The sequence below is a fragment of the Pantherophis guttatus genome, chromosome 1 (genome assembly GCF_059756535.1).
Source record: "Pantherophis guttatus breed Tessera chromosome 1, ASM5975653v1, whole genome shotgun sequence".
Classification (NCBI taxonomy): Eukaryota; Metazoa; Chordata; class Lepidosauria; order Squamata; family Colubridae; genus Pantherophis; species Pantherophis guttatus.
Window position 1 is genome coordinate 70,068,757 of NC_142063.1, and position 24,635 is coordinate 70,093,391.

At 39.0% G+C, this 24,635-nt stretch overlaps 1 protein-coding gene across 2 annotated transcripts in view; it reads left to right on the plus strand.

Moving 5' to 3' along the window:
- Window positions 1-24,635, plus strand: part of CAPN3 (calpain 3) — a 31,411-nt gene that overhangs the window by 2,652 nt on the left and 4,124 nt on the right. Inside the window, exons 4-21 of one of the 2 annotated variants that reach the window (XM_087882227.1) lie at window positions 516-649; window positions 1,417-1,585; window positions 4,327-4,458; window positions 5,056-5,139; window positions 5,490-5,575; window positions 6,626-6,703; window positions 6,873-7,033; window positions 10,429-10,598; window positions 12,350-12,450; window positions 13,997-14,218; window positions 15,119-15,155; window positions 17,050-17,163; window positions 19,679-19,750; window positions 20,961-21,018; window positions 22,249-22,313; window positions 23,235-23,303; window positions 23,793-23,871; window positions 24,026-24,142. In XM_087882227.1, the coding sequence (XP_087738353.1) occupies window positions 516-649; window positions 1,417-1,585; window positions 4,327-4,458; window positions 5,056-5,139; window positions 5,490-5,575; window positions 6,626-6,703; window positions 6,873-7,033; window positions 10,429-10,598; window positions 12,350-12,450; window positions 13,997-14,218; window positions 15,119-15,155; window positions 17,050-17,163; window positions 19,679-19,750; window positions 20,961-21,018; window positions 22,249-22,313; window positions 23,235-23,303; window positions 23,793-23,871; window positions 24,026-24,142 (1,948 nt within the window). Of the gene's footprint in view, window positions 1-515; window positions 650-1,416; window positions 1,586-4,326; window positions 4,459-5,055; window positions 5,140-5,489; window positions 5,576-6,625; window positions 6,704-6,872; window positions 7,034-10,428; window positions 10,599-12,349; window positions 12,451-13,846; window positions 14,219-15,118; window positions 15,156-17,049; window positions 17,164-19,678; window positions 19,751-20,960; window positions 21,019-22,248; window positions 22,314-23,234; window positions 23,304-23,792; window positions 23,872-24,025; window positions 24,143-24,635 lie in introns of those variants that run through there. The other variant, XM_060687493.2, reaches the window with a different exon arrangement.

The window sequence follows — 24,635 nt, forward strand, 5'->3', positions numbered from 1 at the left end:
CCACAATTGATAGAACTTTCAGTTAGGACAGGTAGAGGAAAAAGGATGCCACACTAGAAGAAGATTCTATGGTGGGGAAACTGGACTTCCGGTTGGCTCCAGAATTGAACGGGGGCTCTTTGAGTGTTTAAGGTTGCTGACCCATGGTATAGGGTATATATGCTTTCTCACAACCACTAAGCGCACAAATCTGGATAGTTGCTAAAGTCAAAGCAATGTAAATTGTCATCTAAAATGCAAAGGTTCAAGAGTTCAATTTCTGATAGAGAATTTGAACCATTAGTGTAAGTGTGTGTCTGATGAGTTCCAAATAGGACAAAACCAGTCATGCAGCGCCTTCTGGTGATAAGTGTATTTTCCTTTTATAAATTAATCATTAAAAAATATAATCTAGTCCCTTTTATAATGTATAACCAGCTTTGGATCATAAAAGCTGTTATGATCAAAAGAAATAGCATCTATTTCTTATGCTGTTACCGTGGTGAATTCTAATTTGTTTTCTTCAAATCTTCCAGTTCTGGCGTTATGGAAGTTGGGTGGAAGTTATTATCGATGATCGTTTACCAACATATGGAAAACGTCTGGTCTTCACTAAATCCTCCCAGCAGAATGAATTCTGGAGTGCATTACTGGAAAAAGCTTATGCAAAGTAAAGAGGGTTTATCCATTCAGTCCTTTATTATATTTATTTATTATAACATACCATTTACTGTTCGTGTTGAGATTAAAGCATGTAAATATAAAACAGTAGCAGTTTTCACAAATAACATGGTACCTAGTGATGACAATAAAGTTAATTCTATTTTTTCTTGGGCTTCATCGGTCCCATTGTTTGTGCAAATGCTGCATTTTCTTACACTCCGTAGCTTTGCATAATAAAACATAATGGGTGCTTTGCTTCTTAGCCAAATTGCCTACTGTTTCCATCAGATTAATTAGTTTGAGTCATGATTTCTACACAATTGTTGTAGTCAGATATTGATAATGATGATTATATGTCACCAAGTGGATGGCATATAATCATTATTATCATCGGGTTGATTCCTAATGACTGCATAGACAGATTTTCTCCAGAATGATATGTCCTTCACCTTGTCCTTCCAATGATGTACTCATTGCTACTATAACCAAGGACATCCTCTCTCCTTCCATCTTTTCCAGATAACTATGTCTTTGCATAATGTGTCTGACAATAAACTATGGTTTATAATCTGCAGTGACTGACTTCAAAGAACACATTAATCAAAACCAAATAAATCTATTTATGATTAAGGCTAATAAATGAAAACATCTATGAAGGAAGCTAGCTCTTCTTGTAGTGTAAGCTTTTGCTGTCTGGAGACAAAGCTGGTCTACATACAAGTGGATGGAGACTAACAATGAGAATCATTTAACTTTCTCCATGTTCCTTTTCAGGCTTCATGGGTCCTATGAAGCATTAAAAGGAGGCAACACCACAGAGGCCATGGAGGATTTCACAGGAGGAGTGACCGAATTTTATGAGATAAAGGATGCTCCTAAAGATACATACAAAATCATGAAGCATGCCATTGAGAGAGGGTCACTTATGGCTTGCTCCATTGAGGTACATTTTGGGCAATATATTTGTAATAAGTCTTGGCTCATCTTGTGTGTAAATACAGGACAACAAAACAGTGGTGGGATCCTTTCGGTTTAACAACCGGTTCGGTGATTGCACACTTCACACGTGTGCAGTTGAATGAAAAATCACCTTCTGCCAGGGGTGAAATGCTACCGGTTCAGGGTGCTTCTCCCAAACCAGTGGCGAAAATGCTACTGGTTTACCGGGAAAAAAAAGTTCTGACGATTGTGTGGCACAGCTCATCATCTGCACTTTTTTTTTACTTTTTTAAAGCATTTTTTTACTACTGGTTCAGGCAATATGTAGTAAAAAAAATGCTTTAAAAAAGTTAAAAAAAAAGGTTCCCACAATCAGCTGTGACAATCAGCTGTGCCGCACAATCTTAGGAAATTTTTTTTTACTTTTTAAAGCATTTTTTTACTACCTATTGCCCGAACCGGTATTTTTGTTTAAAATGTAATAGTTTGTTTTTGAGTTCTCTATGACTCTGTGAGGTTCCTGCTTGTTGCAGGAGCCATTTTGTGTGAAGTCCGGCTGCTTTTGCATTCTGTGTGACTCAGTTGTGTAGCTTTTGTGTTATTTTTGTGTGAAGTGTAATAGTTGGTTTTCCTGGTCACATGACCACCAAGCACGTCCACCCTGTCACATGACCACCAACCCACGCCCACAGAATCAGTAGAGAACATTTTTGAATTTCACCACTGCCTTCCGCGTTAGTTCTATGGAATTAAAACAGCTGAGGCGTGGCAATCCACTCCACCACACTAATCAGCTATCAAGATACAGGTAAGTAAAGTGCAGGGGCGGGAGGGTAGGCCCTGATCGTCAGAGCAAACTGGTTCGCTCCCAGCTGATCATCGGAGCTCCCGGTTCTCCCAAACCGGTCCAAACTGGTAGAATCCCACCCCTGCAACAAAATCAAGGTGATAGCTGGGCATAGAATGAGTCTTGAGAGTGTAACACAGCCAGAGTCCAATATGCAAATGAAATATTTGCACTGAAGAGTATTTAAAAGCTATGGATCCTATAGTAAATCTGGATCTCAAAAATGGTGACCTCACCTGCCTCAGGGAATAGGTTGGAGAATAATGAGCAATCTTCTTCTTTACTTCCTCTTTTACAGCTTCGGGCGTCAAGGGAGGTGATACAATGAAAGCACAACATTGAGAAATAGACGTAAAAGGGAAACGTGTAATTGTTGTGGAAAAAGCATCCGTTGATAAAATAGCATTCAAATAAATCTTTGAAGAATAGTAATGGAACAATGGGTACACTGCAGTTTGTAGGGAAAAGGACCAATCCAATGTATCCTATCTGCAATTATTGTATTTGCCTTGGAAAGTGAATGTTTTGCATAAAGAAATTAGTAGTGGTACTAGAATAATTAATTGATAAATAGATGGGGAAAGAAAGGACAACAGAGGAAGAGGGAGGGAAAATCAGAAAGAGCTGAAAATCCTACCTGTATGCAAAAAATAGACACTGGTACTTTTTAGCCAGGCTAACTCAGCACATTCCTTGATTCAGGATGGGCTTTGCTCTATCATTCCTTTCCCTGACACTGGATACAGCAGATCAAGTGATGCTGGCTGACTCTTCTAGGCTGTGAAACCTTACGGATTCTTCAGGGACCTAGGAAGTTATGCTTCTAAGGTCTAAGGTGACGAGATACCACAGGCATTCTCCTTGGACCTATGACTGCAGGTTTAATTGAATGGAAGAACCTACTTCAGGTCATCCTGCTGGTTTCAAGTCTAGTCTTTCAGGAGGGACTGGATTCAGAGAGTTCAGAGGGGTTTCTCTTTAAGATAAGCAAAGACAAGCAAGTGGGTGAAGGGGCTCAGAAGTGGCTGCCCAGCTTTACAGATCATCTGTAACAACATTCTGTAACAATAGCAATAGCACTTAGATTTTTATACAGTGCTTTACAGCCCTCTCTAAGTGGTTTACAGAGTCAGCATATTTCCCCCAACAATTTGAGTCCTCATTTTACCCACCTTGGAAGGGTGGAAGGCAGGGGTGGGTTCTACTTACCTTTACTATCTGTTTGCAACGGGGCCGCGTGCACTCTCTCTTTGCTCGCACGCTCTTCTGCACATGCACAGAAGCTTCTGCACATGCGCAGAAGCGTTCTGATGACATCGGGGTCTGTGGGCGGAGCCTTCCTCTGGTTTTACTACCGGTTCTATAGAACTGGTCCGAACCGGGGGTAACCCACCACTGATGGAAGGCTGAGTCAACCTTGAGCCTGGTGAGATTTGAACTGCCTAATTGCAGTCAGCCAGCAGTCAGCAGAAGTACTGCACTCTAACCACTGTGCCACCAAGGCTCAATAAATGAAAAAGAAGAGATTTATGATTAAATTGGAGCTTCATTACAGATGTAAACAAGCATCTCCATCTATTCTAATTGGGTGTTTGATCCTTCTGTTAGGTGGATTTTAGATATGTGACTGTGCCTTATTTGATTTTATAGTGTCACTGCATTTATTTAAATACTCTGCATAAATATTAAGCAACACATTAAAACAATATTCATAAATATATATTCTGAATATTCTGCTTAAATGTTCAACAACACACAGTATAAAAATTAAACTCTGAAGAGATTTTATGTTGTAAGGCACACTTTATTCAATTATAATATTCAGTTATTATTTTGCTATATCACTGCCTTATTTTTCATAATATCTTCCTACTTTTCCTTTTATTTTTCTCTCCTAGGACAGTTCAGGATTTATTTATGGAAGTGCCCCTACAACTGATATTGGACAATTCATTGCCCAAAAGTTGCAGAAAGTGGACTTTGAATTTTTGAATGAGTCAATTGAAGAAACAGAAGACAGAACAATCCGGGTCTGTATTATTCAAATGTGTTGCCAGTAAGAACCACGTGTTTTTTATGCCATCTTCGTAAATTGCATCTCTTGAAAGATTTGCATTAGGTTCAAGTTGTAGCACTGGAATTTTAGAATATTATGATGAATGATGTTGGAATTATCTCCTCAATAACAATTAGCAAGCAAGCACTTGGTTTTTAAATTATAATCTATTGGGGTATTTTACTATTTTTTCCCAACAAAACTAGAGTATACAGGCATTATCAAGTACTATATAAAATCCAATGGCATTCAAGAGGGAGGTTCAGACCTTGCCTTCTTGAACTTACATAATGACTCCAGACTAATTCCCCATTTGACGACTCCTCCGAACTGGGATGGTTAGTCTCCAACAGTAACAAAGCATTGGACATGAAGATGCTTGTCCTTCCACTTCTACAGTTCTTGATTCTATGATATAGAATCAAAACTATGATATAGTTTTGTAGGAGATAATCAGAACCATTCACTTGACTCAGAATTAGATGTTCTGAGCACATCTGACCAAGAAGTAAACTGTTAGCCTTTTATAGGTCCTATAATGATTCCAACAAGCTTTTTCTGCTTTTAACAGACCATCATTCCATTGTTGTATGAAAGGCGCATGACTAATGGACTGGTCACAGGCCATGCATATTCAGTCACAGGAGTAGAAGACGTAAGTATAGAATTCTATTTCTTAATCAACAAGCCTGACATCCATTAAAAATTTTTTGTTAATGGATAAAATCTTCCTATACAAGATTTTGTACCAAGCAATTTCAATATTAAAAAAAGGAATAGATGTTTATGATTAGTGGTGAAACATAAATAACTTTGGAAAAATTTCACTAATATCCACATTTTGTTTGCCTGTGATGTCTATTACCTCCAAGTTGATTTGGCTGATTTAGCTGACTGACCAGTTGTTTCCTCCTGTATGCCACAGATCAGAATCTGTAAGAACTTATATGCTATGATATTTCAGAGTATCTCTAATTATGTGTTTTTCCCCTTCCTATAATCAAGACAACACTTAAACGGGAGAAGATAAAACTGGTGCGGCTCAGAAATCCCTGGGGACAAGTAGAATGGAATGGAGCTTGGAGTGATAGGCAAGTAAAAACTAATCTTCTTGGAAGCCACTGATTAACAGAATTCATGGTAATTTCACTTGATAAACTTGTATTCTTTAGTTTGCTTGGAAACATTACCAACTTGTTCCTGGTCTGATGTGAAAGTCAGAAATTAAATGTTTTTCCTTTGTCCATCTTATTTTTTTAAGACTCTTCTTTGACATCGCTTGACAATTATTTTAAATATAAAGGATAATTACTTTAAATGTGATAAGGATGGCAGGATCAAGTATATACATATTGCATATTCCTGATTCAGTGATTCAATAATATATATTTTTAAATAAAGCAGAATAGTATGCCGTGTGTTTTTGTGTATATATATACCCCTTCAATATTTTTCTTATCTGAAAGAGCACACTTTTTCTTATCTGAAAGAGCACACTTTCTCATGTAGATTCCATGGGAAGCACAATTTTTGAGTAATCAACTGAGACTTGTATAAGTAAACTTCATTAAGAGAAATTTCACCCCTAAGTATTTGGGTTGAACTTTGGACTCATCTAGATTTAAGAATGAAAGTTGAAACCAGTTTTTATGCTTCAAATGTTTATTTATTGATGCATACATAGAGAGATAAAATTTATAGCCAGGATGACTCCAAGCAATTCTGAGCAGCTTAAAAGCTTTATCTAACACACACACGCACACACACACACACACACACACACACACACAGAAAGAATCACAAGTGGCCTGAAAACAAACATGGAAGTTACGGGCCTTTTTTTCCCCAGAGAAAAATTCCAGAGAAGCTAAAAGAATTGAGACTACTTCTCTATTACGTTTAAGAGGATGATAATTTGTAATATTTTAGTCAGTGGTGTAATTGTAGGTAAGGAACAACAATTTCAATTTGCAGTTGATGAACTACAAAAAAGAAGCAGTTTAACTAAATTCAGTATTTACTAAATTAATAAAAGATAAACTTTGTTCATAGATTATGAACTGAAAAACCTCTTTCTGCTTTATGATTGAAGAAGTAACTCCATTTTCATCAGCTGAAAAAGGTTCTTCCTTTTTTTGTAGCTCAGATGAATGGAATAACATTGACAACGCCGAGAAGGTCCGCTTGCAACATAAAATTGCAGAGGATGGAGAGTTTTGGTAAATACTCAAGTTTCTTTGTCTTTTTAAAAAAGATGGATTTCTTTCTGAAAAATCCTTTCATTTTTGCTTTTAACATCCTAACCTGAGTATACAAGCACCAATCATATGAAGTGCACCATGTTGTTGCTATCTCATGATATTTGTGTTCGTGTTTCCCACTCTGTAGGATATCATTTCAAGATTTTCTGAGATATTTCACAAAATTGGAGATTTGTAATCTCACCCCTGATACCCTTGAGGCTGATAAGCTTCACACATGGACAGTTTCCGTCACGGAAGGACAATGGGTGCGAGGCAGCACTGCAGGTGGTTGTCGTAACTATCCAGGTAAATAAAGTGTTAGGGATACTTTGGTTAAGTCAATTCTTGAATTGAATGGAGAATATAAACAGGTTTTGCTGTGAATAATTATTTCTATACAAATCTTTTTAAAAAGCTGAATAGTGGTAGTCATTGTAGAGGAGTTTTTTCTTTCAAACACAAAAGAGAATGTGTAACATGCAGTGAGAATAACCTTGGGATACAGAAGCAGCCTAGACCAGGGGTCTCGAACCTTGGCAACTGAGGCAGCAAGGCTGGCTGAGGAATTCTGGGAGTTGAAGTCCTCAAGTCTTAAAGTTGCCAAGGTTGGAAACCCCTGGCCTAGACAACTGTCTGATCAATCTACAGTAAGTCTAAAGGAAGGAGAGAGGGCAGAAAACATCTCAGAAGGGACCCTCAGAAGGGACCCTCTTCTCTCTAAACACAGGGAAGGAGGGTAAGTATTTTTGAAAGTATTTTTTTCTGGACTACTTTGAAGCACTGACAGAATGCCTCTTCTAAAGTGGTGCATTCCTCTTGCAATATTTTGAAACCAAATTGAAACCAAAGAAAGGATTCCTTTTCAGATGTTTCTGCTGTGGCAGATTTGTAGCATAGTGCTTTGAATAGTGGGTTGGAAGCAGAGGTGGGTTTTAGCAGGTTCTGACCAATTCTAGAGAACCAGTAGCGGAAATTTAGAGTAGTTTGGAGAACCGATAAATGCCACCTCTGGGTGGCCCCACCCCCATCTATTCTCTGCCTCTCAAGTCCCAGCTGATTGGGAGGAAATGGGGATTTTTCAGTAACCTTCCCCTGGAGTGGGGTGGGAATGGGGATTTTACAGTATCCTTCCCCTGCCACGCCCACCAAGCCATGCCATGACCACCAAGTCATGCCATGACCACCAAGCCACACCCACAGAACTGGTAGTAGAAAATTTTGAAACCGACCACTGGTAGGAAGGCCATGTCGTATTCATGGGAGCCTATATAGGTACCCTATAATCCAGTGTTCCTCAGCCTCAGCAACTTTATGAGGTGTGGACTTAATCTGCCAGAATTCCCCAGCCAGCATGCTTTAAGAAGTTGTTGAGGCTGAGAAGCACCGGTATAATCAATCAACATGATGAAGGGGGCAAATAGATGAAAGGGGAATTTCTTTAATTGGTGACATTGCCATAGTGTAGCCAGACCTCATGCAGAAAAGCCTCCTTTAGATTAATGAGAGGGGATGGTTAATTATTTTATTGTGATAAAGAGTATGTACAGTAGTGGCCAAAATTGTGGAAAGCTTTTGGGAAAAGTATATTTTTGAGCTTGATGACTAATAACACCTTTTTTTGGGGAGCTTCAATATAATCATATTCCACTGCTGGAATGGCCTGGGAATAGCCCAGACCTTAACCCAATCGAAAATCTATGGAGCCAGCCAACTAAAGAAACTTGTTAGTCAGAAGCGACCCAGCAATAAAACCTAGTTAATAGAAGCAAACATTCAATCTTGGTTTCACATTATAACAGCTGCAGAACTAAAAGACTTGGTTCACTCCATGGGAAGACATTATAAGGCCATAATCCATGCTAAAGGTTACCCAACTAAGTATTAACTGACATGGTGATAATTTTTGTATATCTCGTGTTTTCTACGTGTTTCACTTTTCTTCTTTATACTGTAACTGCTTTTCTAATAGCAATTCCTTCATAAACGTTATTGCATTACATTCTTGATTAAATTATCTTTCCATTGATATATAATTTTATGGTACTACTCAAAAAAAAAAGTGGTGTTATTAGCTAGTTTTAGAAAATACACTTTTCCCAAAAGGTTTCCACAATTTTGGCCACTACTGTAGAAGAAGAAACGGGAAAACATACAAAAACAGTTGCTTATATATAACAGTTGCTTATAAAATACTATTCTTCAGTCAGGCATTTTTTTAAAGAGGTTATATAGGTCAAGCTTTGGGCAAACCATTGGTATTAGGTCCTCCTAAATACTGTAGGATTCCACCTATTCTAAATTTGCTCCTACTAATATGTTAATGGAGATTTTTAAATGTATAATGTTTATACATTTCTTTTTAAAATGGAGTGGAGTGGAGTGGAGTGGAGTGGAGTGGAGTGGAGTGGAGTGGAATGGAATAGAATAGAATAGAATAGAATAGAATAGAATAGAATAGAATAGAATAGAATAGAATAGAATAGAATTGGAAGGGACCTTGCCTGTCTTCTAGTCCAACCCCTTGCTTAGACAGGAAACCCTATACCCGTGATGGCAAATCTATGGCACGGGTGCCACAGGTGGCACTTGAAGCCATATCGGTGAGCACGCTAGCTCAGCTCCGGCACATATGCATGCACCGGCCAGCTGATTTTCGAGCCTTCTGGGCCCACCAGAAATCAGGAAACACACTGTTTCCGGCCTCCAGGGTAGGGAAGGCCATTTTCGCCCTCCCCAGGCTCCTAGAAAGGCTCTGGAGCCTGGGGAGAATGAAAAACGGGCCTACCGGGTCCACCGGGCCATCACGTGCCAAAAGTGGAGGGAGCACGGGGGGGCGCACATAGAATTATGGATGTGGGCACGTGTGCATATGACCCCCTGCGCTCCCCCCGCTTTTGGCACGCGATGGCAAAAAGGTTAGCTATCACTGCCCTATACCATTTCAGACAATCTCTTCTTAAAAACTTCCAGTGTTGAAGCATTCATAGCTTCTGGAGGCAAGTTGTTCCGTGGATTAATTGTTATAACTGTCAGGAAATTTCTCCTTAGTTCTAAGTTGCTTCTCTCCTTGATTAGTTTCCACCCATTGCTTCTTGTCCTGCCCTCAGGTGCTTTGGAGGATAGTGTGACTCCCTCTTCTTAGTGGCAGCCCCTGAGATATTGGAACACTGCTATCATGTCACCCCCAGTCCTTTTCATTAAACTAGACATACCCAATTCCAGCAACCGTTCTCTATATGATTTAGTCTCCAGTTCCCTAATCATCTTTGTTGCTCTTCTCTGCACTCTTTCTAGAGTCTCAACATCTTTTTTATATCATGGCGACCAAAACTGAATGCAGTATTCCAAGTGTGGCCTTGAAATTTAGATTATTTTAAATCTAAAATATATTTATTGATAGCAATTAAAAACAGCTTATAGTCAAACAGGCTTATAGAGTTCTTTAGAGCAGTAGTTCTCATTCTTGGCAACTCAAGGCTGACTGAGGAATTCTGGGAGTTGAAGTCCACAGATCTGAAAGTTGCCAAGGTGGAAAAACTCTGCCGTAAGTATTTCAACAAGTCTTCTTGAGCCTAACCCTTCAGGCCGTTGAGATTTTCTTAAAGCATATCTAGTGGCACTGAGTCCATAATGTTATGGAAACTGTCAAAACATTGTGTAGGAAACTAAAATGTAATTTAAATTGGGGGCGCCATTTGCAGACACTTTTTGGACCAATCCCCAATATCGTTTGAAACTCCTGGAAGAAGATGATGATCCAGAAGATACTGAGGTGATATGCAGCTTCCTGGTGGCACTGATGCAGAAAAACAGGAGAAAAGAGCGCAGACTAGGAGCCAATCTCCTCACAATTGGTTTTGCCATCTATGAGGTACGTTAGTCACCAGGCTACTGATTAATCACATCCTACTGCTTCACAATTGAACTGGTCAGATTCCAGCCCAGTTATATATATATACCGGTAAGTCTTTGATTTACAACCACAACTTGGACCAGAACCTCTATCACTAAGCGATACAGTCATTAAATGAGCCAACTTATGACTGTACCCAATTTGACAATCTTTTCTGCTGTGGTCTTAAGCAGATCACACGGTTGTTTAGCAAATCTGCCTTTTCCCATTGACTTTGCTTGTCAGAAGTCAGCTGAGAAGATCTCAAATGGAGATCATATGACCCTGTGACACTGCAATGATTGTAAACACATGCCAGTTGCCAAATTGTGATTATGTGACCACTGCAAGAGTCATAAGCGTGAGGACTGATCGTAAGACACTTTCTTCAGTGACATTGTAACTTTGAAGAGTTGCTAAATGAACGATTGTAAGTCAAAATCTACCCCTACTTGGACCAAAGTATAAAATATAAGTATTAGGTTTCTTTTTAAATACCACATGCCAAAAATTAAGTATTACTGTTTCTATGCCCAACTTAAATTAGAAATGTCTTGCTTGGAACTTTAAAAAAACCCAATCTCATCTCGTTTCATGGTTGAATCAAAATATGAATGGAAGAGGGTACAGTGGTAGCAATTAAATATTTCTCATTTGATACTTTACCGACTGAGTCAGTAAACTAATTTAAATTCAGTCAAATCCAGTAGCAATTATCCTTAATCAAAGAGTAAGGGTGAAGGTATTATTGAAGAATAAAGAAAATATGGTTATTATTTTTGATAATTGACTGAAAGAGAATGTATACTGCATTTTGACATTTCTATTTTTAATTTATAGCTTTCTAACAATGATCTGCTATTTTAAAACTTCTTTGGATCTGTGCACTAGAATCTTAAAACAATGTCAACAACCACAAAAAGTCCTTCAACCTTTGCTCCTTTTAACACATTAAACCATAAATGAAAGTGTCTTCCCGGATTACCCATTTTGATATCATAATTTTATCTATGCTTTCAATAGTTTAGTTTATTTGATTTGTATACCGCCCTACTCCCGAAGGACTCAGGGCGGTGAACAGCCAACAATAAAATACATAGATACAAAAAATTTAAAAACCAGATAAAATCAAATTAAATCATTTTGGCCCAGACAGATTAAAACTTGCTAAAGAAAATATACTTGCTAAAGACAAAACAAGTTCCTAATCTCCCCAAGTTTAACAAAAAAAAGTGCCCAGGATTGCAGTGAATCACTGCTGTTATTAAATTAGTAACACATTAAGTTAGTAACACATCTGGCTTCCCCATTCATTGTGCTTGTCAGAAGGTCACAAAAGGGGATCACATGACCTTGGGACCCTGCAACCATCATAAATATGAGTCAGTTGCCAAGCATCTGAAATTTTGATTTTGTTGCCATGGGGATGCTGCAACGATCGTAAGTGTTAAAAATGGTCATAAGTCACTTTTTTTAGTGTCATTGTAACTTCAAACAGTCACTAAACAAACTGTTGTTAGTCAAGGACTACCTGTATATAACCTGGCTTAAGGTTTCTTAAAAGTAGATGGAACTACAACCATTACTACTATGTGTAACTACAATATTTAATAAGTGTTAGAAAGATCTTAAACTGAACGTGCATTTGCCAAAATTGTGAACATAAATTTTGAATCATATGACATTTTCCCTCCTTTCCTAATGGTATTTCTACCTTGCTTGCTTTTTAGGTGCCAAAAGAGGTAAGAGCAGACTGTGAAAAACCTGTTAATTGCTTGGGTAACATTTTGAATACAACTCCTTTTCTACTTCACTCTTCAGAAGTTTCCAGGTTAGATTTCTTAGTGACCATTAGGTGAAAATCTGTCTCAAAAGAATCTACATTAGTAATCCAAATTATGCATTCAAGTACATACTCAAATAATTCACATCCCACAGAGCATTTGAAACTTGTATTAATAGAAATAGAATTTTACATATGGCCCATTATATATAGAAAGTACAATAATGTTGATCATTTTACTGTATGACTTTTACATCTGTTAAAGTGTTACAGGCATACCCAACCTCCTTACAATTTATGACATTATTTTAGATAGTTTATCCAACAGCTGGCAATATCAATAAAGTGATGGCAAATCATATAGGATTTGAACTGGTATCTTAGGATAATTTTCCTATCCAACAGAAAGCCCTAAATTACATCAGGATCAGTTAGTTCTTGAAAGGCAGATATCAGGGAATCCCAACTCAAAAAGCTCTAAAAAAAAAAAAGGCCATAGAAAACATGTTCTGTTGACAATAATTTTTATGAGTTGAACAGAAATTGAACTTGACCCAAATGAGTTTTTCCTTACCACAAGACTTTGGAAAATTATTTAAATGCTCAGGTTCTTGTCAAAAGTCTTATTCATGATGCCCCTACAGTAATTAATAAATCAAAGAAGTTTGGAGTAACTAGACATGATACTAGTCATGGTTGTAGGAGAGCTCAAATATTTTTTCTGTCAACTTGAAAAGATCCCATACATTGGGCAGTTCACGGTTTTGTGAAGCAAAATAGAATAGCCAACAACCCAGAGGATAGGCCCTGATGATAGGCAAGATCCAGATGGATCTCAACAGACTTGAACACTGGGCCCTATCTAACAAAATGAATTCAACATACTGTAGAGGAAAGTAAAGTCTTACAGTTAGGCAAGAAAAACCAAAATTACACATACAGATTAGGTAAAACCTGGCTTAAAAGCAGTAACTGTGAGAGGGATCTTGGAGTGAGCAATCAATTAAATATGAGCCAGCAGTATACAGTGGCAGCCAAAAAAGCCAATGCAATCCTAATTTGCATTAACAGAGGGATACAATTAAGATCATGTGAGGTAGCAATACCACTCTATAAAGACTTAGTAAGACCACACCTAGAATACTGCATCCACTTTTGGTCACCACACTATAAAAATGATGTTGAGACTCTAGAAAAAGTGCAGAGAAAAGCAACAGAGATGATCTGGGGTTGGAAGCTAAAATGTATGAAGAACGGTTGTAAGAACTGGGTATGGCTAGTCTAGTGAGGAGAAGGACCAGGGATGATATGATAGCAGTGTGTTCCAGTATTTGAGGGACTGTCACAGAGAGGAGGGAGGGTCAACCTATGACTATGGGAATGCTGCGACAGTTGAAAGTGCAAGGACCAGTTGTAAATCACTTTCTTCAATGTTGTAGCTTTGAAGAGTTGCTGAATGAATGGCTGTAAGTTATAAATCATTGTAATTGTGACTTTTCTGTGTCCCACAGTTTTAATTTCAGTTTATTTTAAAGTATCAATATGAGGATGTCCTCTGTCTTGTACATGCAGGCCATATGTATATTTTACCCAGTTCATGTTTACAGATGCAGGGTGACAAGAAACACTTACAGAAGGATTTTTTCCTTTACAATGCCTCCAAAGTAAAATGCAAGTCTTACATAAACATGCGAGAAATCGCAGAACGCTTCCGTCTACCACCGAATGAGTATGTCATCATCCCATCCACCTATGAACCCCACCAAGAAGGAGAATTTATCCTGAGAGTTTTCTCAGAAAAAAGAAGTCTTTCAGAGTAAGTAAAAGATTCCCATTTTGGATTTCAACACTTTCAAACCACAGACATGCACACACATATTGCTTTATGTTTGTTCCAGCACTTTTTATGCCAGTCCTGTTCAATATTAAGTGAGAATGCAGAAGTCAGCAAGACAGCATCTTTGGGCCCACTAATTTCCATGACACCACTAGATGGTGATTGTGGACCAATTTTTATTTCAAAATAAAAATAAAATTTCAAACACTGTAATATCTTAAAATGTCCAGAATCTCATGGGATGGAAAAATCTTGCAAGAATTTCCTTAGATTTGAGATTTGGGGCACATTTGGGGCAACCCCATGATCACGTGATTTACATTCCGATACTTGACAACTGGTTCATATTTATGACGGTTGCAGGGTCATGTGATCATCCTTTGTGACATTCTGACAAGCAAACTCAATGGGGAAACCAAATTCATTTAACAACCATGTTACTAATTTGACAACTGCAGTGATCCACTTGACAAATGTAAGTCATAAAATGGGGCAAAACCCACTTAACAAATTTCTCACTTAGTAACATAAATTCTGGGCTCAATGGTGGATGTAAGTCGAAGACTACCTGTATTTCTTTGCACTGGCTACAGGATTTGAAAGTGGGAGTCACAGAATTGTGATGCTTATTCTTCTTTCTTTGTGGCCAGTTGTAGACAACGTGACGAGGTGACGAGAAGTTGAGCCCAAAGCCCCTAATTTGTGGGTCCCTCAGGGTTTGATGTTCTCGCCCTCCTGTTTATCATCCACATCAGTGTTGTGGTGATAATCTCTAAAGATATGAATAGAAGCCACTTAATTTCATTTTTTCCAAACCAAATAGAGAACGGGATACTTTAACATTTGTTTCTTTTTTCCATTTCTTCGATTTTCTTATAGGGAAGTTGAAAACAAGATTGAAGCAGGAAATATCTCGGTGAGTACATTCTATACGGTGTCTTAAATTTGAATTGTTTCTTTTCAGTATGAAGCTCCACAAAAGTGATATGTTTGTTGTTCTCCCAGGCTTCATTACATGTTTATAGTCGATGCAGAAACTTTTTGGTATCACTTTGCACCACTTGAGGTAGAATCATCCTCCCTGCTACTACTTGAAATATTATTTATTTGTTTATTTTGTTCATTTCTACATTGTTGGTATTTGTGCTTAGGAATAATTGCAATAAAGAATCATATAGACTTTCCGAGTACTTTAAAAACTGATGCTGCAGCATTTATACTTCATCAAACATTAACTAAAGGCATAGCCAGTGATGTTCATGAAAAGGGCTTTTAAAAACTCAATATGTGTTCTGCCCCAGCTATGGACCCCAAAGAACGCAGCACACACAAAGTCCGTACAAATCTTAGTTTACTAATTAAGGACTACTAATGAGCTTTCTTAGTAGTTGTTCGAACACAAGTACAGTTTAAATCAGTCTTTTCTGAACAAGGGCTGTTAATTTAACTTCATTAACAGCCAACAAGAATCCAAAGAATAATAACTCAATTCTGAGGCACAGTATTTCAGATAACCATAATCTTATTGTGGTTGGCAGAATGCCCAAAAGCAATTTACAGGAAAACTGATAAGAGATAAACAAGCGCTGAATCAAACATTTCTGGAATCAAGACGTGAAGGAATATGAATGAAGTTGTTTCCTGCAAATTGCATCAGTCATTGTCCTTCCTTAAATAGGCTAGGGGAGTGGCCAATTAGCCCCAAGCCTTACTCTCGAGGAGACCTCCTCCTGAGGATCCACTCCTGCCTTTTAACAGTTCTGCACGCTCGTGCATCGAGAAGAAGCTCCGCCTCTTCTTCCTCTTCACTTATGGGAGCTTCTGGAGGTTCTGAAGGCCCTGGCTGAATCCCTGCCTCTGGCACCACATCTTCTCCAGCCTCCTCATTGTCTGACTCGAGCGCCAGCTGCACAGGCTGCTAGCGTAGCACCATACCAGCCTCCTCGCTTTCGGAATCAGCTACTAACTGCACAGGCCGCTGACGGGCCACAACAATATGGCAACTGAGATGCAAATAAACAACTTTTCAATTGTATGATCCCGACCTACATCTTGACTTTTTTAACACACACACCCAACACCCCTATGCATGACGTAGACCACTGGTTCTCAACCTGTGGTGCACAGAACCCTGGGGGCCGCAATGTTGTCACAGAGGTCAATGAAGACTTTTTTTATTATTATTTTTTATTTTTTTAATTTGATTTATATGCTGCCCTTCTCCGGAGACTCAGGGCGGCTTACAGTGCGTTAAGCAATAGCCTTCATACTTTTGTATATTTATACAAAGTCAGCTTATTTCCCCCACAAACTGGGTCCTCAATTTACCTACCTTAGAAAGGATGGAAGGTTGAGTCAACCTTGAGCCTGGCGAGATTCGAACTTACAGTAATTGCAGACAGCTGGTGTTAAATTATAGTGCTTCTGTCTGTTGAGCTATCCAGGCTCTAGATTTGAAGACTTGAAGAAATGTTATGATTTAAATTTTGAGTTAAGCCTTGGGGGGTCTGTGGCCACAAAAGTTAAAGGGGGCCCGTGGTGAAGAAAAGATTGAGAGCCACTGGAAAGAGTTTAGAGTGAGAAAAGCCCGAGTCTTGAACTTTCTTCACTCTCTGCACATGACACAGTTTGTTTACTGTATGATATGACTCTGTGTGTGTGTGTGTGTGTGTGTGTGTGTGTGTGTATGGGGGGGGGAGAGGGAGAGAGCACAAAGGGAGAAGAATCTTCTTTGTGAAAATGCTATCCTATCCTTTAATCTATCACAAATTGATTAGTTCCTGCTTCTCTGCTTTTCCTCTTTCCGGTAGCCAATCATCTTTGTCTCAGACAGAGCAAACAAGATCAAAAATCTGAAAGGTGGCGAGGGGCCAAGAAAGGACAAGGAAAAAACAAGTCCAGATAAACAAAAGAAGAACACAGAGGTGTTATATCTACCAGCATGAGGGACTTGCATGAACTCTAACCAATCAGCATGTTAAAGTGGTGTTAGCCCTGTGAGGTAGTCCAGATAGGAAGCATGTCCTAACTACCGGTATATTTTATTGTAAGGTTACATTAATAGAATCTTACAAGTCTGAAAGTGCATTTCTTCCTTGTCGCTTTTACAGCCCAAGAAATCAGGGTGGGTACCTTTTAGATCCGTGATGGTGAACCTGTGGCACGCGGAGCCATATCCGTGGCCACAAGTGGCACACGGAGCTCATCTCCGGTGCGCATGTGCACACCGGCCAGCTGATTTTTGGGCCTTCTGGGCCCCCCGAAAGTTGGGAAACAGGCCGTTTCTGGCCTCCGGAGGGCCTCCAGGGGGGGCTGGAAGGCCGTTTTCGCCCTCCCCAGGCTCCTAGAAAGGGTCTGGAGCTGGGAAGAGCTAAAAACGGGCCTACCGGTCCCACTGTGCCATCACATGCTAAAAGCGGGGGGAGCAGGGGGGGTTCACGTGCTCATGCGCTGGGGGGGACACATTTAATTATGTGTGAGGGCACACACACGCACAACCGCCACGTGCTCCCCCCGCTTTTGAGACGCGATGGCAAAAAAGTTAGCCATCACTGTTCTAGATGTTGGCATGCCCACAATCCATCTGTGAACCAAGCTGTTTTTTAATCTGTCTATACCCCTGGCTGTAGTTCTTCCCACTGTCATCCCCACATATTCTGATTGCTAAATCAACATGGCAAGCAAGTCTTTTCAGATGTAGTATTTACCTTCCTTAGAGAATTAGAAAATATTTATTCTTTAATGAGGGCACCATGGCTAAGCGATTACAGATGGTGAGTTTATTAACTGGATAGCTGACAGCCAAGATTTGAGATTTGAGAGCTGCAAAACAGGGTGAGCTCCTGTTACATGCCCCAGCTCCTACTCACCTAACAGTTTGAAAGCATGCAAATGCAAGTGGATGGGAAGGTAACAGCATTCCATGTGCCTCTCCACATAGTGTTGCTGGCCATATGACCATGGGAACACTGGCTAAGAAATGGTAATGAGCACCTAGAGTCGAAGTAGGGGAAATCTTTACCTTTTTATTCTTTAATATTTATGTTATTATCTAATATTAAATATTTACCCTCCTTATTGAATAAGCAAGACATATCCAACAACTCTTATCAGAATTACTGTCCAGAGTTGATGCAGAAACTTTTTGATACCACTTTGCACCATTTGAGTAGAATCATACTCACTGTGTAGTAGCTTACTAGCTATAAGGAAAGAGACAGAGAGACAGAAACAGAGAGAGAGAGAATGTAAAAAATTATTTTAGTTCATTCCATAGAGTTAGGTCATTCTATTTCATGGCTGTCTTTCTTTTTATTAACTGGAATACCTTCCATTCTTATCCAATAAACTTCTTTTCTTATGGATTGGCTGTACTGCTGTGGTAGATATACCTTTGCCATGAGAAGAGGTTCCTTGCTCTTCTCCCCCATAAGTTACAACTTCAACCAGTCCTACAGTATCAATGAGAGCCATGTGGATAAATGTGTCGATACAAAGAATGGAAAGATAGATTTATAGAATCTGTACTTGATGAGGGATGGAAAACCTAGTTCTTTTGAAGATATTTGCAGAAGTGTTAATAACCAGTGCCAATCTAGTTTCAAGTCAGACAAGCTCAACAACTTTTTTTAGACATTATCAGATTGCGTAAGACCTGGAATCAGTCATAAATGTGAGCCATTTGCCAAGCACTTGAAATATGAGGTGGTGCAACATTTTACAATGGCCAAAAATGCTTTATGGACCATAAAGCATCTTTTTCGGAGGCCATTGTAGCTCCAAAAGATCATTAAACCATCGGCCATCAGTTGAGGACTACCTGTATGAGAACCCAGTGTCCTTTTAAAAGTGCTAATCACTGTTTGAACAAGATGGCTATTCTCTAATCTCCCAGAGCTCTAAACCCACCAGAGATTGCTATCTTGCAACTGTCGGGAGCAACTGTCACAGCCCTTGTGGAGTGCCTGTGGGCAATCTGGAAGTTTATCTCTGGCATATTCAAGTCAAGTTCCAGAAATCTTCCCCACCATTGGGCACACTTTTCTGTTTGGAGTCATTTCCTTATGATGCTGTAAATCTAAGCACAGTCGCTGTCATATAATTTTTCACTTAGTTACCACTTTCTTTAACAAACCAGATGCCAGTCCTATTGTGGTCACTAACCAAGGACTAGCTGTATTGTTCCTGTATTGTTTTCCACTAAAAGAAATATTGTCAATAATTTAAAATTAATAATTCATGAATAATTTAGCTCAGGAAGAAGCAACCCAGAAAAAGGACAGGAAGGAATCCTTCCTCGAAAGGAATCTGGACAGAAATAATTTCAACAATGAATTGCAATGAAGTATCTCATAAGGATCAAACAGCGCTTTTACTTTCAAAAAGCTGAGAGATTAATCTTTCTGTCCACTTCATCTTTTTCATCCCATGTCTTTACAGCCTGCAGAAAGGGATACAGAGAATGAACAAGATAATCAGTTCAGAAATATTTTCCGACAAATTGCTGGGGATGTAAGTATATAGCTGCCATTTCCTAAAGCAGGCCAGCATTGGCAAACAAATACCTTATGCAATGCCTGTAGCTAAGCAAAGCTAAACCCAAAATATTTCAAAGATTTTCAGTTTTGTAATCTATAAGTAAAAATAGACCAAGGTAAAAGGGCCCTCCCCAGATGTTCTACCTGCAAGTTGAACAAGACAAGTTGTTGGATGAGATCATGAGAGGGATGGGCAAAATTGGAAAAAGCATCTAAGATTTTGAGATAAATGTATCTGTGAAATGGAAACACTTGTAGGGCTGAAGGAAAATGTATTCCTAGGCCATTGTAGCATAAGACTTCAGATTCCTGCAAGTGAGAAAAAATTAGGGATGTACATTGAGCTAGTGATGATCAAAAACAAGCTCTTAATCTGGTTTACTCTCATTGTCACCAGGGATTCTTGGTGAGCCTGCAGTCTTGGAATTGCTGATCAGCCTTTCTTTTTTTTAAAAAGGTGGCAGAACAGCTGTCAAGCATAATTTTGGGAGAAATCTGCCAGACATTTATGAATACCCAGTTCAGAAAGAATTCTTCCAGTAGATAAGAATGAAGATGGGTTCATTATTCAATTGGGGATAGAAGAAGCCAAGAACTTAAAGTCAAACATAATCTGTTCAAAATCCCAAGGACCAAAGGGGGAAAAAAACAAATTAGGAAAATCTTACCGAACATTCTTAAAAATCATTCCTGCTCTTAGTTGCATGTCTGGAAAGGAAGAAGGAAAGGAGGCTTGGAACGGCCCAGTCAGCAGCATTCTGAAGTGCTGCCTAGCAGCCTCTCTGTTATGGGGAATTTTTTTCCTAGAATCATTTGCTCATTCAGTCCATTTTCAAACTCCATTTTTCTTTTGTTGGCTTCTCTCCAGTTCTGGTTTTGGAGAATTATCCCACTGACAGAGCAACAAAGCCCAGAATCCCTTTACATCATTTCTTTCCAACATGATTCCACTCAAGAAGTTGAAGAGCATATTGCTAACAACCTTAAAGTCAGTAACAAATAATACTTTACAATGTTAGAAGCAGAAAATAAGTCAAGGAGATGCTTGGATAACTGAATGATATGGACAAGAAATGATGTGGATTACCCCAATAGTTTGACCCATCTAAGCATAATGTGCTCATTCTTGCAATGTCTCATTTCTATGGCTATTTGCCTTAGTTCTTTTTTTTAATGACTTACAGGACATGGAGATCAGTGCTGATGAACTAAGGAATGTCCTCAACAATGTTCTGAAAAAACGTAAGTGTTGCTTCTCTCTTTCCTTATGTAACCTCTGAGAATATAAAGATGCAGGTTTATGTACAAGTCTCATTTTACAATATGATTTGATAAGGTTATTATGGTGATCAAATCCAAAAGGCTAGATCTGAACTTTTCACATTACAGTACAAAATAATAATGCAGAATATGAGGCACAAAAAGTAGCCACGTTCATTATGAAGCCATCTGCAAATCCATTGTATTGTTGCATCAGGTTTATCATCTCTGGTCTTGAATGGGGTTGCACCGCCCCAGGCAAACCCAGTGCATAATCTGGAGATTCACCTTGACTCTAAAGAAGCAGGCGGCAGCTGTGGCTAGAAGGGCTACAATTTTGCTAAATTATCTCGGATACTCATGACCTGGTCCATCTCCCTATGGATTACTACAATGTGCTCTACATGGAGCTACCCTTTAAAAGCATCTGGAAGCTGCAGCTGGTGCAGAATATTACAGCACAGGCTGTTCTGCCCCAGCTACGGATCCCAAAGAATGTAGCACACACAAACTCCGAACAAAACTCAGTTTATTTCAAAACACAGTCTTTTGCAAATGCAGGCTGTTAATAAAACGTTCTTAACAACCTGCCAGAAATTCCACAGATAAGAAGAGTTTTACAAGAGTTGGCAGAAAGCCCAGAAGCCAGGTTTGCAGAGAAAATCCAAACTCAATGATCAGCGAACGAACGTTGTTTCCTGCAGCTTTTTACAAGCTGTGTGCAAACTTAAATAGGCTAAGGGGGTGGTCAATTAGCCCCAAGCCTTACTCTCAAGGAGACCTCCTCCTGAGTAACCACTTCTGCCTTTTGGCAGCTCTGCATGCCCGTGCATTGAGAAGAGGCTCCTCCACTTCATCCTCTTCACTTAAAGGAGCCTCTGGAGGTTCTGAAGGCCCTGGTTGAATCCCTGTCTCTGGCACTACATCTTCTTCAGCCTCCTCGCTGTCTGACTCGAGCGCCGGCTGCATAGGCTGCTGGCACACCACACCAGCCTCCTCATCGTCGGGATCAGCAACAATCCGCACAGGCCGCTGGCGGGCCATAACACAGGCAATTTTGGGTGCCCCTAAGAATGTGCATGTTTTACAACGCTAATAAAGTCTCTTAATGCCCAGTTAATGTAATAACTGGTTTACATTTTAAATGGCCAATACCAAGACAACAATTAGCTTTGATTTTATATAGTAATAGAGTATTTCACTGCATTTTAGATAAAGACTTGAAAACAGAAGGTTTTGCCTTAGAATCCTGCCGCAGCATGATTGCCTTAATGGATGTATCCTTTTTCATTAATATAACATTAGAAGACAAAATAATAATAATTCCTTGCTCTAAGAAGCTATTATTCCACTCTTCTTAAGGTTTGTTTCCTATTATAAAGTTTAGCGATTTTTTTTTTTTTTTTGGCAAAATCACAACAGTTGGCCCAGAATAGTTATATCATTGCAATGTGGGAAAACATGATTTAGCAGGGTGGGATATGCAGTCATAAAATAAATAATTGTTAGCTTATTATAGTACCGAGTAGTGCAATGAGTTTTATTTATAATTATTTTTTTAAATCACTGCCTAATTGTTTTAGTAATTTTTTCATTCTTAAAGAAACATTCCGTAAGATAGAGCATAACTTCTATTTCATGGGTAAAGGATCATCTACAACCAGAAGCACTCGGCTGAATTTGGCTGCACAAAAACATAAATGACCCTATGACAGTGTTTCTCAACCTTGGAAGCTTGAAGATGGGTGGACTTCAACTCCCAGAATCCCCCAGCCAGCACCGCGGTGCTGGCTGGGGGATTCTGGGAGTTGAAGTCCACCCATCTTCAAGCTTCCAAGGTTGAGAAACACTGCCCTATGAAATTGTTAATAAATGGTTAAATGTTAATGCAGTAGAAGGGTAGAATCATGAAATATATGAGAACTAATAATAGTGTGAATCATTTAATTTGATTTTTATTTAATGTAGATTTTAATTACTTTGTTCTAGCCTTTTCCAGTTGTTAGAACATGGGTTCTTGCATGCTATTTCATTGTGGCTCTCAGCCCCCCCAGATTCGGCTTACTCTTTGTCTAAAGAGTCTCTTCTCTAATATCTCACTATCTAAGCAGTTAAGAAGTTTTATCTCAGATGTTCCATTTCTGGAAATTTAAAAAAAAAAAAATCTTTGAAAAGTTTGAACTGAACTACTATCACAGACAGATGGTTCCGGGAAAATAAATCTTGATGAATTTCGCCATCTTTGGACTAAAATTAAAAGCTGGCAGGTATTCTTGTCTTGTTGAATTAATTGTGGTCTGGACAGAACATAACAGAAATGAGGATACAAAACAGAACAACTGTCATTCACCAGTAATCACCATCTTTAACACTCTGTTCACATATTATTTTAAAGAATGTGAAAGAAATTATATGGTGCTTCCTTTCCAAGCCCCAAGATAAATTGTATTATGTATTGCAGCTTTGTTATCCAGTTCTTATAGTTGAAATGATTAGAGAGGGCTGCAAATATTGTAAATATACAGCTAAGTATAGGAAAGGGTGTTGTGTGGGAGGGATAGGGGGGAACCTGGGAAATAATTTAGTCCACATGTGTGATTCAGCCTCTCTTTGTAATTTTTGCTTCATCATTTCAAAGCCAATTTTGGAATAGGCTGATTTAGTTTAGCAGCATTTCTGGGACAGTGCATTTTTTATGCTGGAAAATAGTTTATGCATCAAACTCTTGAGGATTATTTCACTTTTTGCTTTTCCAGAAAATTTTCAAGCGTTATGATACCGATAATTCAGGAACCATTAGCAGCTATGAGATGCGTAATGCGGTTAAAGACGCAGGTTTGTATGGTGCTTGCTGGGTTCTTTGACAGAATTTGGGGCAGGATCTTCTCTTGTTATCTGTCTGGGTCTTTGTGTCAGTAACAAGTAGCTTTTCACAGAGAAAAGAAGTCACTTCTCTCCACCAGGTCGTTCTCATCTCTTTCTTCCTCAGGGTTTCAACTGAATAACCAATTATATGATATAATTAATATGCGCTACGCTAACAAGAATATGAATATTGATTTTGACAGTTTTATCTGTTGTTTTGTGCGACTGGAAGGAATGTTCCGTGAGTATATTTCTTTAAAATGTCTCTATCTTGCTATTCAATTCCAAGATCTCAGGGTTTTTAGTATATGGCGTAAATAACCAGGGAAGTCTACAATTTTTTTTACCACAAAATAGTTCTGGCAGCCTAAGATTGCTAGTTTACTTTGTTCATGCATGCACACTATCCATGATACATCACAGGGGGCAAACTAGCTTTGCACCAGCAGCTAGCAAGATCCCAGTGAAGTTGTTTCATGAATAGAATCAGATGATGGGACATATAGAGTCTTCCAACTGGGCTTCAGCCGTTCTTCTCTTCAGCCTTTCTTTCTTTGTACTTTAGGCCTTGCAGATAGTGCTTCCTCTTCATATGTTGTATAGGAACTAGGAGTCAGCAATGCATTTATTTTGGAAGAAGAGTCCTAAAGCAGGGGTCTCCAACCTCAGCAAAACTGGCTGAAGAATTCTGAGAGTTGAAGTCCACAGTCTTAAAGTTGCCAAGGTTGGAGACC